General features: G+C 38.7%; 1 protein-coding gene and 2 non-coding genes across 3 annotated transcripts in view; 1 reads left to right on the top strand and 2 right to left on the bottom strand.

Annotated features, from left to right (window-relative positions):
• The window catches only part of osp (myosin phosphatase Rho interacting protein outspread), a 236,164-nt gene that overhangs the window by 5,196 nt on the left and 213,354 nt on the right, over positions 1-17,614 (bottom strand). Inside the window, exons 5-11 of the mRNA XM_090105379.1 lie at positions 16,277-16,349; positions 15,847-15,996; positions 6,131-6,259; positions 4,879-5,033; positions 4,285-4,638; positions 596-4,165; positions 172-341 (exon numbers count right to left, since the gene is read on the bottom strand). Of these exons, the coding sequence (XP_089961505.1) occupies positions 172-341; positions 596-4,165; positions 4,285-4,638; positions 4,879-5,033; positions 6,131-6,259; positions 15,847-15,996; positions 16,277-16,349 (4,601 nt within the window). The remainder of the gene's footprint in view (positions 1-171; positions 342-595; positions 4,166-4,284; positions 4,639-4,878; positions 5,034-6,130; positions 6,260-15,846; positions 15,997-16,276; positions 16,350-17,614) is intronic.
• TRNAD-GUC (transfer RNA aspartic acid (anticodon GUC)) lies at positions 5,420-5,491 on the top strand. The gene has a single exon. It is a non-coding gene; the product is annotated as a tRNA-Asp (tRNA).
• On the bottom strand, positions 5,780-5,851 carry TRNAD-GUC (transfer RNA aspartic acid (anticodon GUC)). The gene has a single exon. It is a non-coding gene; the product is annotated as a tRNA-Asp (tRNA).

Raw genomic sequence — 17,614 nt, 5'->3', positions numbered from 1 at the left:
TCGCAGACAAACAGTTTAAAACAGGTAAAAAAATCTATACGAGTAGCTACTGTTACCTACGGGTGAATCTTCACTTTGTAAACAAAGTGTATATTAATAAGTTACAATCTGTAAACAAAGTGTAAATTAATAAGTTACAATCTGTAAGCAAAGTGTAAATAAATAAGTTACCTAAGCTGTTCCCGCTCGGCGCGGTGCTTGTCCTCCATCTCGCGCACGATGCGGCGGTGCGAGCTCTCCATGGCCATGAGCCCCTTCTCGCACAGCGCGCGCAGCTGCTCGATCTCCTGCTGGTAGCGCGCGCGCAGCCCGTCGCCGTGCGCCTCCGCCGACACCGCGCTCTGCGACACGGGACAGTTACAGGTGCAGGCGGGGGAACGTACGTGGGAGTACGAATTCAACTTATTTGTGGTATTTAATAAGAAGCAATAAATATGATATGTTCACGCTTTACGTCACAACGTAAGGGATAGATTTTGCCTAAAGGTTTTTATATTTGACGTGGAATATTCAGTGGGAATATAAACGTTTTGTTCATTTCAAAATTAATACTATAATAATAGATGCATATAAAAAAAATAAACACGATGCTCACCTGATAAGCAGCACGCAAGCTCTCCAGCTGCGCCGAGTACTCGGAGTCGAGTGCGGCGAGGCGGCGCTGCAGCGTGCGCGCGCGGTCCCGCAGCGCGGCCCGCTCGCGCTCGTGCTGCGCCTGCAGCTGGGCCCGCGCGCGCCGTGCGGCCGCCAGCGCGCCCGCCTGCTGCGCCAGCGCGCACTCGCCGCGCGCCCGCTCGGCCGACAGCCGGTCCAGCGCGTCCTGCAGCCGCCGGCAGTGCGGGCACGGCGCCAACGCCTGCAGCGCCTCCACGCGCCGCCGCAGCGCTTCAACGCGCGCCACCGGGTCGGCCGGCGGAGTGCTCTGCTCCTCCGGCGGCTCCGCGTCGCCCGCGAGCCGCCGCCGCACCTCCGCCACCGCCGCCTCCACCCGCTCGAGGCTCTCGCCGATCTTCGTCGAGTCTTCACTGTTGCCGGAACAGTCACTGGAGAAGAGCGCGCGGCACTCGTTCGAGAAGCGCTGGAAGAGGTAGACGAACTCCGCCTCGGCGGCGGGGTCGGCTTCCAGCGAGGAGACGGCGTCGGCGTCGCGCGGCGCGGCGGCGCGCGGCTCGGCAGCGCGGTACGTGCCCTCCACCACCGCCACGCGCGCGTCCACCAGCGCCTTCTGCGCGAGCACGTCGGCGAGCTGCTGCAGCAGCGCGCGGCTGTCTCGCGCCGGCGAGCCCTCGCGGCGCTCGGCGGCGAGGCACTCGCGGTAGCGCGCGGCGATGTCGCGCACGGCGGCGTCCATCTCGCAGCGCAGGTGGTCGTGCGCCGCCTGCCACCACAGCTCGAGGTCGGCGCGGTCCTGCGCCGTGAGCGTGAGGCGCGTGGCGCGCGACTCGTCCAGGCGGCGCTCGCACAGCTGCGCGGCGCGGGCCAGCGCGCGGGCCACCTCCGCCTGCACCAGCTCGGCGCCCAGCGTGTCCCGCGCGGAGGCCCACGCCTCGCGCACGCGCGCCGCCTCCGTGTTCGCTCTGTGCTGTTCGAAGTCGCTGTCGCCGGGCGACGTGAAGGATAGCGTCTCGCAGGCGAGCGCCGAGCACAGCTCGATCAGCTTGTCCGTTTTGTATTTTTCGACCGCCTCGGCGACCTCCTTCTGCGACGCCTTCAGCGCCTCGAGGTCGGCGCCGTGCACTATGAGCTGCGACCGCCGGTTGTCGTCGCTCCGCGTCCCGTTCATGACGTCGATCTTTCGGGACAGTATCTTTGCGAGATAATCGAGGGAGCTCTTCGTCGCGTCGAAAATCTTCCCGCTCTCTCCGTTCAACTTACACTTAAGATTATCGATTAACTGACTAGTTTCCGTTATTTCAGACTTGATTAATCTAGCGAAGAATCTGCTGCCGTTCGACGATTCGAGGGCTTCCTGGATCCTGCCCACCAGGACGGCTTCGTAGGCGAGTTTCTCTGCCAGAATTTCTAAGCTCTTTCTCTGAGTGAGCTCGCCCGCTTCGTACAGTTCAGCCTTTCGCTTCGATATTTCTAAAAGTTTCATTCTCAGCTGTTCCTCCAACTGTAGGACGACCTGCGCTATGCTGTCGTTGACTTCTTCCGTTGCGTTCTGTTCATTAGAATCTATCACGCACCGGTCGAAGCATTCCTGTAGTTTCTTACTGACATCGGTCAAGCATTTTTCCATTGACTTCAAACTGTATTTCTTTTCGAGACTAGGTGATGGTGACCTTCGAGACTTGGCGGCTCTCATTGCACTCATTTGACAGAGACACTCGTTGACTTTGTTTCTTGAGTGTATTACGACGCTTTCGAGACTTTGTAATCTGTCAAGGAGATGCCTCTGAGACTGAGTTCCGATTGAATTTTCTTGACTTTCATTAAAAACGGGGCTGTCAGCTGATATTGTCGCTTGGCTCAGAGATTCACACGAGTTCGTAAAGTCTCTACGAGTCTCGAGAACGGAAGCTACTTTGGTTTCTAGTGAACTTAATCTAACAAGCATTTTCATAGGCTCCGAACTAGTTGCGCTATCCAAAGACTTTCTTCTGAGACGTGCAGCCAGACGTTTCATTCTTTTCTCGTCTGTAACACCATCGGTTTTAGTAACTTTTTCTTTTGCTGGCGAAGCACTTTTTGACGGTGAATTTATCGTTGGTACAGTTTCACCCGTTTCCAAGAGAGTTATTTTATTTTCAAGTTCAGTCAGCTTTTCCTCTACTTCTTTACCTAATGTAAACGATTCTCTCCCCTTTAACGATAAGCTGCGTCTCTTTTCTCTAGACTCAGTCTTTTGTATTTTATGTTTCAATGTACGCACTTGCTTGTCCGATGCGGTTAATTTTTGCGTTAAATCTAAAATCCTAGCAGCCATTAAATCGATTTCAGACCTACTACATTGTTCTCTTAATTTCATTTCATTAATTAATTTCATATTTGTAATTTCTAGTTCATCGTACATATTATGCGATTCACGAAGTTCTTTCTTCATCGTTTTTATTTCTTGTATCGCCTTTATAAACCTACTTCGTAATTCTACATATTCTTCGATCAGTCTGTTCTTCTCTAAGGACTCTAAATTTAAATTTTCGTTTATGTTACTCAATTCACTCAGTGAACCGACGCTTTTTCTTTTCTCCTTCGTAGGAGATTCAGCGACAACTTTGTTTTCTAGTTCACGAATTCTTGCATACAATGTATCGTTTTCTTTGACGCTCTTCATTAATTTATCATTTAAGTCGTTTAATTCCCTTTGTAGTTGTTTAACATTTTCTTGAGCTGATGTAAGTTGCCTCGTCAAAAGTTCACAGTGCTCCGTTGATTCTTTTAAAAAGTTTTGAGTTTCTGTTAATTTTGTTTCCCACATGTTTTTATCTTGATTATACAGTTGCTTGATAGCATCTAAACTTTCAGCCTCTTTTGTTCTCGCAGACAGTTCTTCTTCCTTTTTCTGCAACGTAATAACAAGATCTTCCATCTTTTTCTCTCTCAACGCCGCCTCAGATTTTAGCTTTCTCAATCGCGCTAATTCTGATTCAGCGGCATTGACGTCGCTAAGTGCTAGTTTCAACTGCTTTCGCAGGTCGTCGATTTCGATAGATTGTTTATCTATCGTCGAAATATAGCTACGTTTTCTGGGTTCATTTGGTTTCTCATTATCCTCTACTATATTGTCCGTCGGACGTTCGTTCTCTTTGGCAGCGTCAATTTCATCTCTCTCACATTTATTATCACTTTTTAGGGGTGCGGTATGACATCCTCTAGCGCGTACTTTTTCTTTGACTTTGGAAATGGGAGTACGACTGAGGATAGGGGAAGGTGGTGGTTGTGGGGCCACATCGCCCCAGTCTGCGCTGTCTCTGCGCCCACCTTCCGATGCCGTTCTGTATTCTTCGTCAGATGAGAAAGGAGCAGATTTTAAAGCATTCGGTGTAACCGGAGTGATAGGTGAGGTGGATGACTCTGACGCCTGATCGACCGAATCTTCACGTAATATAAGTGAAAGCGGTCCAGTGTCCGGCAAGCCGGCCGTTCTTCGCATAGCGGATACCCAGTTTCCTCGGATTCCGGCAGTCACTGCGGATAGTACTATATGCTTGCCGTCCCAAGTCTGAAAATATTTAATAATAACATCAAATTTAAATCGATAAGGATATAAAAGGAAAATAGTGCTTATTATTTGATACAGTACTGTAGTTGTCATAATATATTTTAACATACAATACTCACCTCTGTTTCAAAAGCATATCCATTAGTAGTTGTCGACGTCGGCAGTTCAACGACTCTAGCCACGCCACTCAAGTCTATAACGCCATCCATGAGTCCCCTGTGCTCAGCGTGAGGGTCTCTAAAGTACAGGAGAGCAGCTCCTCGCAACACGAACCAGTGCCTCGACCAGCCAGAAGCCCCTCGTCTTTGAAGCCAGCCAGCTCTTGCGTGGAGCAGCCTTTCAGCTGGTAGTTCCACACGCACTCCTTCAGCACTTTCAGCGGCTTCCACGGCATCTGTCGGTTCGCTGCCTTCACTTGCTGAGCTGGTTAGACCTTCTTCGGTTGGTGCTCCGCCATCTGGTGATCCTCTAGCCTGAAATATTTGATTTATCTAACTGAATAAATAATACATTGCTATTTATTTTTAACTTAATTTACGTAAGAAATATTATTAAAAGAATTTTCTTATACAAGTTGGTTTCATTCACCTAATTAATATTTTTTTTTTTCCATTTAACTAAATAAATTCATATCTATACAAAGACTAAATGAACATATACCACTATTCCATTTTGCATTATAATCACTTCACATAATTTTAGCACATAATTACCGTCAACCGGTCGGGCGGCGGCAATCGGGTGGGCCGCTCGAGCGTGGGCGGCAGGGCTCGGCGGGACCGCGGTCTCGTGAGCGACGCGGCTATGTCGCGCAGCTGCTCGTCGTACTGCTGGTGCTGTTGCTGTAGCAGCGGCGAACGGACGCTTGCTGCAATATGAGATGAGAATATAAAATATTTGAAAAAATTGTGTAATAAATTCGCACCTTCTATATTTAAACTGTGTCGTTTATAAAATATCACTTGCTCTTTACTATATTATGGTCTATTTTTTTATAGTTTTTTTTTATAGTTTTATTTCTTGTATTTGTTTATAGTTATGGTTTATAACAATATAATATATTATTATTTTGTAAATAAAGTTATAAAAATGAATAAATAAATTCTTTTTCTTATTCTATATGGTGTTTGGTGATGTAATAATTTTATCAAGTGGAGAGAAATAATAATCCATTTCAATTATTTTCTATGGAACAATTTATTTGAAATTTTTATGTTAAGTAAACAGACTAACAAATTCGACATCTTCGACAAGTCTTCGGTAGTATAGTGGTCAGTATCCCCGCCTGTCACGCGGGAGACCGGGGTTCGATTCCCCGCCGGAGAGAACTCTTTTTACTTTTTTATTTTCACTCGATTTATTTTTGTTACTTAAAATTTCGTAGGGTTTCGTTTTAAATAATAGTTTATAATTAAGAAATTTCAAAATTTATAATATTGTTGGCTTCTTTTCTTCTTTACAGTTTATTTTCTAAATAGAGCATGAAAAAATATCTATAATTATATTTTTATTATAATATAAAAATAATTTTAATTTATTATGTAAATTTTACAATATTTACTTACAATAGTGTTATTCAAAAATTAAATTAAAAAAAAAACTGCAAAAAGAGTTCTCTCCGGCGGGGAATCGAACCCCGGTCTCCCGCGTGACAGGCGGGGATACTTACCACTATACTACTGAAGATGTGAACGCTTGTGCGAAATTACCATTCTATTGATAAGGGTTTGTCTTTGTAGTGTAATGTGAATCAGTATCGAATTTATTTACATAGTTTATATTTTTCTACTTATTTCTATTACTTGACTCTTATCGCGCCTTCACCGAGGTTGACACGGGATAACAAAAATATAAAATACTCAGTTTATTTCTCTCGGTTTTCCGCATACAACCAACCAACCAAACAACTCTCGAAAATTCGACTCTAGGTACTTAACAATAAAGTGCAATTTACAAAAAACTCACCATCATCAGTACTAGGTGTGGTGTTAGGTTCGGGCCAGGTGTCCCTCCTTCGGGAGCGCGCTTTCTCCTCCCCGTTGATTTTGTCACGAGTGGGAGGGGACGCTGACGATACTGGTTGGTCTGTGTATACTGGAATAAAGACATAATTTCTTTATTTAAATTATTCGAAGTCGAAACTATTTCTATTGGAATTGAGAAATGTATATATAGACTAAAATATATGTTGATTTGGAAGGCGATAGGCATACAATCAGTGCATACAATGATACAACTTAGTTCAAATAATACTTTAATTTATCAAATCTTTGCGAGAAATAGAAAAATAGGTACATGTAAAGAACTTTGTGTGTAAGTATTTCAAAGTAATTATATAGGTAGTATTATTTTTTTCATTATTACAAATTACAATATGCATTTCGTGTACTGAACAATTATACACCAATAATTACAATTATTATCTTGAAAAACCCATGTAAAATATCAATAACTGCAATCTTATCTTTCTTACAAGTGGTAACAATTTCTGCGTATATTGTAAAATGCAAATATTTTTAACAAGTCACGAAACAGACCTTTAGGGACAACGAGAGTGATATATTATCTGTGTACAGATGCAATTTGTAGATGCATCATTTGTTATTTCAATATACACTGCTCGGTATATAATTGACTAGTAATAAATCTTGGAGGGCTCGCAGACATGTACTTTAAATAATTTCATCTTGGTATGTTGACATTGTTGCGCTTATAATAATTGGGGATTGGCAACCCGATGAGGGTATCGCGTGCGATTTGCGAAGGTCGTCAAGATTGGTACGAATGAACCCTTTAGCACGGTAATAATGCCTGAACTTCGCTTGGGGCTAAGCTTTATGACTAAAAGGGCGGGTTTTTTGAGACCGGTAAGGGAGAGATGCAGATATTATTAACTGTAGATTTACATGTGAACTTTTTATGCACAATCGAAGAATTATATTCGGTACAGATTTGTTGCCATTTATTTCTTAAAATAAGTATATTTGGTTTAGATCGAGTATTTAGAAGTTATACGATGACATTGAGTGTGGTGTTGGGAAAATGCATTTCAGAAGTGTTTAAGTTTTTTTGCCATACTTACAAGTTACATAATGAACATAAATAAATTGAAATTAATTCTTTGTAACCTTTAAGTTTACTTATACATGTGAAGCTGATTCGTATACCTGTTAAATATTTATATAATAAGGCTCTTGCGTGTCGTGGCCTCAATAGTTGAGTGGCAAACGATCTCGGCAAGCAGAAGATCAAATAATATAAATGAAGCTGTCATTATGCGAAATTATTGTGCTCCTACGAAACCTTTAAACAGACACGCAAACCCCGTTTTAGCATTATATTATCTAGCTTATTAAATATAATATATAATACAGTACGTGACTTTTGTAATTCGTTATATTATTGAAATCTTTATATGGTTGCCCAAAGATATGAGACGACTTGACAAATATAATATTATAGAAGACAATTTGGTACTAAAGTAAATATTTTGTTTTGTTCGTAGTTAAGACTCTACGTATTGAATTTCAAAAAAATATATTCTATAAATGTTTCAAAAAAGCGGTAATTGGTAAATAATTCAATTAACATTAATCGTTTATAACTGTGACTTAAACGTGTTAATTTAGTAAGCATGTAATCCTCAGTTATGTTTATTGAACCTATATATCAATAGATGTATAAAAATTACATCATTCAGTATAGAGCAAGTTTTATAGCGATTTATGAGATCCATAAATCATAATTACGGTGCGAGCTATTCATAGATACAACCGATGAATTGTAGCAATTTTGCATATAAAGTGTTTCTTTATTGGTTGTGAATGCCACTGGATGTGCACTATTTTATAGCCCACCTTGTTTCAATGTGCATACTATCTATACTAATATTATAAAGCTGAAGAGTTTGTTTGTTTGTTTGCACGCGCTAATCTCGGGAACTACTGGTCCGATTTTAAAAATTCTTTCGGTGTTAGATAGCCCATTTATCGAGGAAGGGTAAGGCTATATTATATCATCACGCTAAGACCAACAGGAGCGGAGCAATGCGGGTGAAACCGCGGGTAACAGCTAGTATATTATATGGTCTGTACTCTGTACCCATAGCAGTACGCTCTATTGTATATATTTCTTTTTACCTTGCACGACTACGATTAACCGAGACATAATATATTCCGAATTGAATCCTTGTCAAAAAGGAATATTTCATGCAGTATTTTACCTGCATCTAAGCATATTTGGAAAAATTGATTTTTCCCCTCACTGGTTACATAATCCGCTTGTCGGGGAAACCCATTTGCATTATAGTAGATGCAGGCATGGCAGATAAAATGGAAAATAAAATTGCATTTTCCTATGAACATAATATGTGAGATGTATGATTGACGAGTCGTGTATTCCATGGTTTTAACTGTGATATATCTATGTACCTATATCTTAATTGCAAAGTAACTACTTATATGGAATTCTTACCATATTGTGATGGTTAGGTTTTTTGTTCCTGCTGTTCAAGAACACAGAAAAATAACTCTCTTTTTTGTCCATGTAAAAAATATTCCGTTTTCAATTACCATTCATGATTAAAGTCAAAAGTTAATTACAATATTTCTTTCCTCTAGATTTGCATACGTATTCAATACACCGATATTTTTAGAAACATCAAACTAATAGCTTTAGCAGACAAGCTTTTAAAGTTCATTTAGTTATATTCATAAGTTATCTCGGAGGATGTAAAAAACTAAAAACTAGGTGCATCGTTAATAGGACCATGTCGTGGTGTCATACGCGTCATTCTGAAGAGATTTATGGCTGAAAAAATGGCCGGCTAATAAATTTCAATGATTCCATTTGTGTAAATCATTGACACCCACTGGGCCGGGTGAAATACGAGACGGTATGAATGAAAACTTATTATACGACCATGACGCTATGCGAAACGATTTTCCTCATAGGAAATGTTCCTGTTAATTTTTGTATCAAATTTCTATTACCTATTAACGGATTACCGATTAGTGAATTACGTGTTAAGTAGACTATTATAAGGGGAAAAGATTTGTGGAGACTTTTTATAGAATTGAGTAATGGTAAAAAATCACTACCTTTTTGTTGGCAAAGGTCAGTGACCTGATGCTACGAAATTATCATTTCATATCCTTCAATTTCGTAACTAATATAGGTACATACATTTTGATAAATCGCACACACAAATCACCCTTCATGTACACATACTATATAATCTGTGGTAACCCCAGACATTTAAAATAGTTATTCAGCAGGTCGTTGACCTCGATCCATTAATCATTTCGCGCGTAAAAGTTCGTCTTCGGCGAAATAAAAGCCCCCGCTTTTTGCACACGAGTGACTAATGTCACGATTCGAGAAAATAATTAGTTAATAATTGAAGATGCTGTAAAAGCTGCTATGATGTAACAGTATTAAGGTAAAAAAAAGTAATGGTATGTAGTTTTTACCACTTACTTTAGGTTTTTTTGGTTGCTGAAAAAATACAATTTTGTTTTAATTTTTAATCAAACGTGAAAATAAGATAAATTTTTAACTTTTTTTTTTAATATTTCTACATCATAATTAAAGTTATTTTTTATGATGTAGAAATATATCGTCCGACGTCCACGTAGTTTTTAGGTTGACACATTACTCATCATCATCATCATCAGCTCATATTATACGTTCCCACTGCTGGGACACGGGTCTCCTATGAGGGTACAGGCCATAATCCACCACGCTGGCCAAGTGCGTGTTGGCGGATGACACGAACTTTTTAATTCTTCGACATGTCGGTTTCCTCACGAGTCACGATGTTTTCCTTCACCGTTCGAGCAGTGGTGATGTTACAACATGCGCAGATAAATTGAAAAATCAATTTATTTCCTGCGCGCTCGCCTGGTCTCGAACCCTGAACTTATCTATTTGAAGTCCGAGGTCTCACCACTGAGCCACCACTGCTCTTGCTGCACCGTGACACATTACTACGTAAACATTTTAAAAGTTACCTAAAACTATTCCCATGGTATTTTTATTTAAACAAACATCGAATACACATATTTGCGGTCTTACGAAGCGTTTCTAACATTATTTCATAGTTACATTTTAGCCATGGGCCATTTTTGCTAACGTCTCAATCAGAATAATAATAGTAGAGAAAGTACTGAGGAATGTTACAAGTTACACACGGTTATAAGTACGCATAACGATTTGTTGAGGCCCTTATTTAATAACGTGTATGTTTTAGTAGGTTTATTAAAGCAATTTTGTTGCTCAAAGCTATTTTGATTCATATTTTCTATCGAAAAATAGTAAAAGAACATTATGTACATATCTTTTTGTTTTTACCATACTTGTAGTACCTATTCTTATGTTTTAGTACCTATGTAAAAAGGGTAATGAAAACAATGTATGAGGTTATTATGGTATTAATACGTTGTACAGTGTACTTACGTATTGGAATCATTATAAAGACGTTTCTCTCCAATCCCGTGGGTGTATGTAATATGTAGGTATCCAAGTAACGAAAAATTTAACATGTATCGAATATTTGGTCGTATACATTTTTGTCTCTCCAACTGCTTCCTACAGTAATAATGATAATAAGAAATGGTATATTTTCTCTTAACAATGATGACATTAAGGCACTTTATACGGCGCGAAGTGTCTCCTCGTAAAGTACGACGAGATCTTACAGATCTGTTACAATCGTCACGCACTGCCGCACGCGCCTAGACCAAGAGCTGCTGAAAGATTTTCTTACATTATTTTCGAGTTAAATTATGCATAAATTTTGTTATGAGCTTATGATAAATAATTCAGTTATTATGTAAATTAATTGGAATATTTGTAAATTTCCTAAAAATGGATTTCAAAAAGTTTTCTAGGGTTGAAATTTTTTGAAATTTTTGAATTAGTTGAAATTTTAATGTTAGTGTACCGAATATTAAAATTTAAAATGAATACGTGGAGACAATTGAATTGGAATGGCAATGCCATTATAATATATTATAGCACCTGTGTTGACAGTGCAAGTGACATAAAGTACCAGCAGAATCAAGTATGAGTTTACACATGTAATTTACATCATTTTCCTTACTAAAATTCAACCGATGTAATATAGTAACTGTATAATGATATATCGAAGAAAGTCCTTGCCATACGTTAAACAAATGGATGCTACAGATACATCAGCAGCTCTCACGCTAGAAATGAAAGTGAAATGCACCCGCACGCGTCACCTCGTTGTATCGAGGCGGTTTCTTTCAAGTATTTATGTTTCAAATTGCTCACTTTGCGATATAAAAAGTGCGTGAAAGTTTTTAAACAATCGAAACGAGTGCAAATTGTCAAAACGAATTCGTCTGGCTATGTTTGAGACTGGTTTGATGTATCGACTCCTTTATTTGGCGCTGTTTCTTTAGCGATGATTCATCGGGTTATATAATTGTCTTCTTATGAGTACAAGGTTTTAAAAGTGGTGTTTAATTTATATGTATGAGAGCATAATTTTGAAATCCAGGCTACTGGGTACATATTAACTCCAGATATAACACTGCAAGCTGCAACACAAACAAATATTACATCTGACACGATAGAATCCAGGACTTTCGCACTACTCATCCACGACCACTATACCATCAGACAGTTTGAAAGAATCAATGCTTTCATTACATTGACGCAACAGTACAACTGCAACGCAATAATCAATTTTCAACATAGTGCAATGTACGAACATGTACGAAATATGATTGTGAGGAAAAAGACGTGGCAAGCCTTTAATTAAACCCACGGCATTATTCATTGAATACCGACATTATCGACGAAACAATTGCATTCCGTGTATCACGTATAATATTGCAAGTTACATTCATACTACGGTTTCTCGATTCGTTATATTTTAGCAAATTTAAATGCAATTCAATTGTACTTGCATTAGGAATACGGTAGTACAATTGTGAATAAAATGTATAACAATCAATCTATGAACTACACAATTTACTATGGGAGACAATAATTTATTAGGAACGTTTTTATACGTTTATAATACTAGATCAAGTGTCTGTTTCAACGAATACAAACCCTACCCACGAAATACTAAAAGCTTATAAATCTGTTCCCATTATTTCATAGGTACAAAACTACAACATATTTTAAGATATTGGAAGACGTGTGAGCAATTCCATAGTACGGCCGTTGATTTGTAATCTGTAATTAAAGGTTAACCCTAACGCCGTTAGATCAGTAATTAGGATCGGCCAGGTGCGCGTACGCATGCCTTTAGTAGGCGAAGTTAATAAAGATAATCTTGCACGCAGATATATTGTCTATTATATTCCATTTAATGTTGAATCAAATAATAACAGAAAGATTAACAATAAAGATACAAAGCTGAATGCAAAGCCAGAAATTAATTAACCATGAGCTCGTCTTGTTTGCGAAGCATTTCTAGCGATTAACTTTTTAATTATCATGCATCCAGCAAACATTTCAAATGTAAGAGGAAGAATAGAAAAACTTGAAAAAAATTGAGAAGTGTCACTCGAATGGAACGAAGTTCTATGAGAGATAAAGACAGAGACAGACAGAGAAACACCACACGCCGCACGGCTTAAAACTATAGCAAAAACCGCCAAAAAGTGTAGTTACAACTTTTCGTCTTAATTTTTTCCGTCTAGCCCCCTTTCGCAACGCGCCTTAAACAAACAAATTACCCCTATAGATTTATCTATAAGAGACAAAAAAGCAAATGCACCAAAAACCACAAATGTATTGTAATTGAGGAAATGACCGTCTGCAAGTTGGCCCAAGCCCGGACAAGTTGTCGACGATATCGGAAACAAGATAATGCCATTCTAACTGGGTCGGGTTTGTTTTCAATTAATAATTCATTATCTGTGCTCTAGTACCCTGATATATTAACGAGAGGCTGTATATTTAGACGTTTGTTACTGGTTACTGCGAAAGGGTGTTTCGATAAATTTGGTCGCGCTGAAGGACTCGACTTTTAGGTCGGTACACATTGTAGGACTTAAAATGGAATACACTGCAATTCTTACCAATTCAGAGGACTTTTAAGGATAATGTTACCATCATCAAAAACATCATACCAATATGTTTAAAAATGCATTATTAGTTATTACACCTAATAAACTTAAGAGCGCTGAAGGACCTTTAAAAATGCAAATTGCGATCCTGAATAATACGGTACACGGTAATGACGGATAAATGCTTATAAATCACGACGTGTGCATACAGAACGTGAATAATTATAATCAATTGATACTGGCACTAACGGTGCGGTATAATTGACGATGGTCTGTGGACGTGGAACATGTGGCGCGATTTGTAGGCAACTGCGGTGTTGCGAAGTTTAGCTTCATTTTAGGGAACATTTTATGGGAAATGTTGCAGGATCGTCTTTTAATGTCCAGGGTACTGAATAAGACAATTCACCATGATTGAAATTGGCTAATGTTTAAGTTTCATTGTAGTAAATAACGTAATCCAAGTTCTTCCATAAACATTTTCAGAGGATGATTGCTATAATGTCAACAATATTTTAAGGCACAAGGAAGGTGGTATAACTGCGGGATTGTATTATTTTCCTGGAAGCTGGCTAAGTAGCCAGAGTGACTCAAAACTATAAAATTTATCAACAGCTAAGTATCAGTTATTAAATCATCCGTATACTCTCCTCTGCGCAATGTGTTTTCCCATCAGTAATATCTAAATTTCCTTAAGCATATTTTAGTTAACCATCGCCAACAGTACTGCGTAATTAACACAAATACTTTCACATTTATAATATCGATAATGAAGGATGTTATGCCTTAGGACTTTCACACGTAGCGCAGCACGCAAGACACATAGTAAGTATTAACCCGTAACTCACAGCTAAGAGCTGCTAGCCGCTAACGGCTTCTAATTAGGACTTAACCCGTTGTCACCCGAGACGATTTATGACCCAGGTGAGATCTCACACTGGGCGACCGAGACAGGAAATACCGCAGACTCCGAGCAGGAGCGGGACAAAAACAATCCTAATATGTTAGATTAATCGACACCATTATCGATAAGGCATGTGAATACGGCATACATTGCGCGCGTTAAACTGTTTTTGTTGCTCGTTGTGGTAATAAATACGCGGTGTATGTGCATCGTAGATATTTATGCGTGTCGGAAAAAGTACCGCAATAATGGCCGCATATTGCAGTTACATAATATAGTTGCGCGGAATTGAATTTATATTTGAAATTTTATAGCAACAACTCATAACAATAAATACGGAAAGTGTTACGATGGTGTTATTTATTATGCAATTTTCAATAAGCTACAGAATGTTCATGCTTTACATTATTTAAAGGCCTTTTTCGATTTTGCATTCAATTCCTTCTCATTCATCTTATTATTTTATTTTAGTTAATAAGAGTTAGTCAAACTTCGATTTTCAACTACGAATATATCTTAATGAGAAAGAAACCTTCCAACTAGATTTCTTATTAATCGCTTTTGTGATAAATAGTAGACACAGTGGGATTTATAAAAATAAATTCAAGCTTTGAAAGCCTTGCATTGAAAGCTTCGCCAATCACCGCATGATTTAACTAGGTTTTGGTTTCTCAATAAATTTCCCAGAATTGTCTAATTATTCATTGAGCATTACAGTAAACACACGTTTAATTTGCAATGCAGCTGTGGGACGGTGTTCAATAATTTGGGTCGCGCTAATAAGACTCACAATTATAAAATTATGGGACAAAATTTGAAATGCAAATCTCCATGGGCACCATAAAGTGGGAAGGTATTTATTTACAGGGTCAACACACATCTGTACACAGTCGCTTATTCGTAAGCTAAGGACGAAGTACAGATATGTTCTGCATATACGACTAGGGAATATAAAATGTATTTCTTAAAAGATGCATTTGTAGTTTCATTAGTTTGTAAGTGCTGAAATTAATGTTGTAAAAACAAGTGGCAATAAATACGCTTGATTCTTAACAGCCACATTTGATTGATACCGAACTTTTAATGGTGCAATGACAGATTTGATTCATATTTATGAAATACTGAGGTATCTGCACCACTACCACCACGTTTATTTATGCGGATAACTAAGCCTACAAAAATTACCATCGCGAATGCAGACGTTAAGATCTATGTAGTCCCAATGTCTATTGCCAAAGCCTGTATCTGATGCATGCACGTTTGCTGACATCAGCTGGGAGCGCCCGCCTCAATGAAACGCTACCTCGGGTTATCAAGGACGTGGATTTATATGCAAATAACCGTCGAACGGAATTAATGCGCGCATATTTAATTGATGCACAAAAACTATGTGTGGAATTGGACCGGATTTGCTTTTTGTTGCCAAGTGTTAATTAGGAAAGGACAGTTCTTGACATTTTGCCGATAGAATACTCAATCAAGAAAAATAAATTTCAAGAAATGGGTAAGACCCGGAGAAATGTACCTACAATTAGTGTCCTATTTTACCGTCTGATCATTAAGTCTTAGAAAAATCTGGATATTTAGACTTCGATGGTCCTATCAATAGGTTATTTCATATCCATCTAATTTAATTTTTCGACATATTTCAGTAAACTTTAATCGCGTATGCCTCCTACCATTATTTACCGTTTACTAATTTAATAAATCAAATCAAAGCATCTTACCTTTGGTGTCAATATTGGTAGGTGAAGCCAGGCTGGGTATCTCCGGCTGCGGTGGCTGAACCCTCGGACCTGGCCAGGTGGTAGTTCCCCCACAGTACCGGGGTCGGGCCTCCGCAGCATCCCGGAGCGTTGACGCGTCTGCTGAGTACTCTGTAATCGCAGGATCTTTATGGAAGGTAAACTGATTTGTTCGGCGTTTGTGGGGGTTCAGTGGTAATGCAGAAGAAGTGAATTTGGAATTTAAGGATAATAATATAAGGTAAAGATGATAGCGAGACTTCTGAGAATACGAATGTAAATATGGGAAGAAGAAATAATGAATACTTTCAAAATCATTTTTATGAACATGTTTAGTATCTTATAAATATATAAAGTTTTATGTTCCCAATAATCTAACCATTAGTATAAAAATAAGAATATGAGAACTTACTTCTCGTGGTAGAAGACTGCAGCAGGCTCGCTGTTTGCCCGCCAGGAAACGTCGCATTTCGTTTGTGTCGTCCCTATAAAGATAAAATAATTAATAATTAAAATAGAAAACAAGTTGAACAAGTCTATACATAGAATTCGTTCCGTCTATTATATTTATGGGCATAAATTAATCCATATTAGTACTAAGAATCGCAGACACATCCTTATTTTTTGTTTAAAATCTGATTTATAATGCGAACTCAACACGCTGTCAGTGATAAATCAATTAAGCGTTCATTACATTTATGTCCATGTATAAAAAGCCGACATTTTCTAGTCGGATGTATTGAAACGCTAGAAATCATAGTTAATTGGTCGAAAGCAGACAGTGCGAGATGTAGACGATAGTACGTAATGGAATAATTGGTAGTAAACGGTGATAGATATCTATGGTTTTTAGATTTTTTCAACTGCTTTCATCGTGTAGACTTAATTGTAAAAACGTGAACAATTGAAAAAGTATTAATACCCTCTAATGCTAGTATTACGAAAGATTGCCGGAATATTACTGAGTGATAAACTGTGACCAAAAACTACAGAACCTATTTTCAGGGAATTTGGTAAGAGGGTAAAGCTACGGACTGAATCTTTCCATGTCTGATGAATTAATTGTTATACAACGTCGATTTTGAAATCCAATGATCTTCACTATCAACTTCATATATAAGAAATCCAATAACTACAATTTAACGTCGGAACTTTTGACTACCATAAAGATGCCTGCACGGATTTATTCAGTAAATTTTATTGAAATTAATTCCTTATGAATATAGATTAGAATTAAAACCGACGTGTATGATTCACAGTCCATTCAGAGATAATAAAATTAATTGACAAAGCACCTCCGGTTCGGCTTGTAATGCTGGCGCCTAAATTTCGGAGAGAGGTGAATATACCCATAATATGTTAGAAAAGGATAAAAACACCAAAAGATAATATTCAAATGGAGAACGACATACGGTAAATTATATTCCTGCTTCTTATTATTGAATCTGTGGTTATGTTCAAAAACTTATTAAAATGCCAACATTTTTGAGCTTCATATGTATTTTTGGATCACTATCTGCTTTTAAATCACATTAAAGGATACGTATTATCCAACAAAACACGTAGGCCATTATGAAAAATTGGTTACTGTTCTGATCATCAACTCAAATATGTTTGAATACTATGAGATGGGATATGAAAGAAGAAAGTTAAAGAAATATTATCAGTTAAGGAACTGATACTATATGTACGTATTATCAGCAGACAAGTTCACTCAATTGGTTCTATCTAATCTCACGAGAGAAATAAA

This window comes from Colias eurytheme, chromosome 9 (assembly GCF_061535395.1).
Source record: "Colias eurytheme isolate Ceu_HAF_F1 chromosome 9, ilColEury1 Martin Lab GWU primary, whole genome shotgun sequence".
Taxonomy (NCBI): Eukaryota; Metazoa; Arthropoda; class Insecta; order Lepidoptera; family Pieridae; genus Colias; species Colias eurytheme.
This window is presented reverse-complemented; position numbering and strand designations above follow the sequence as displayed.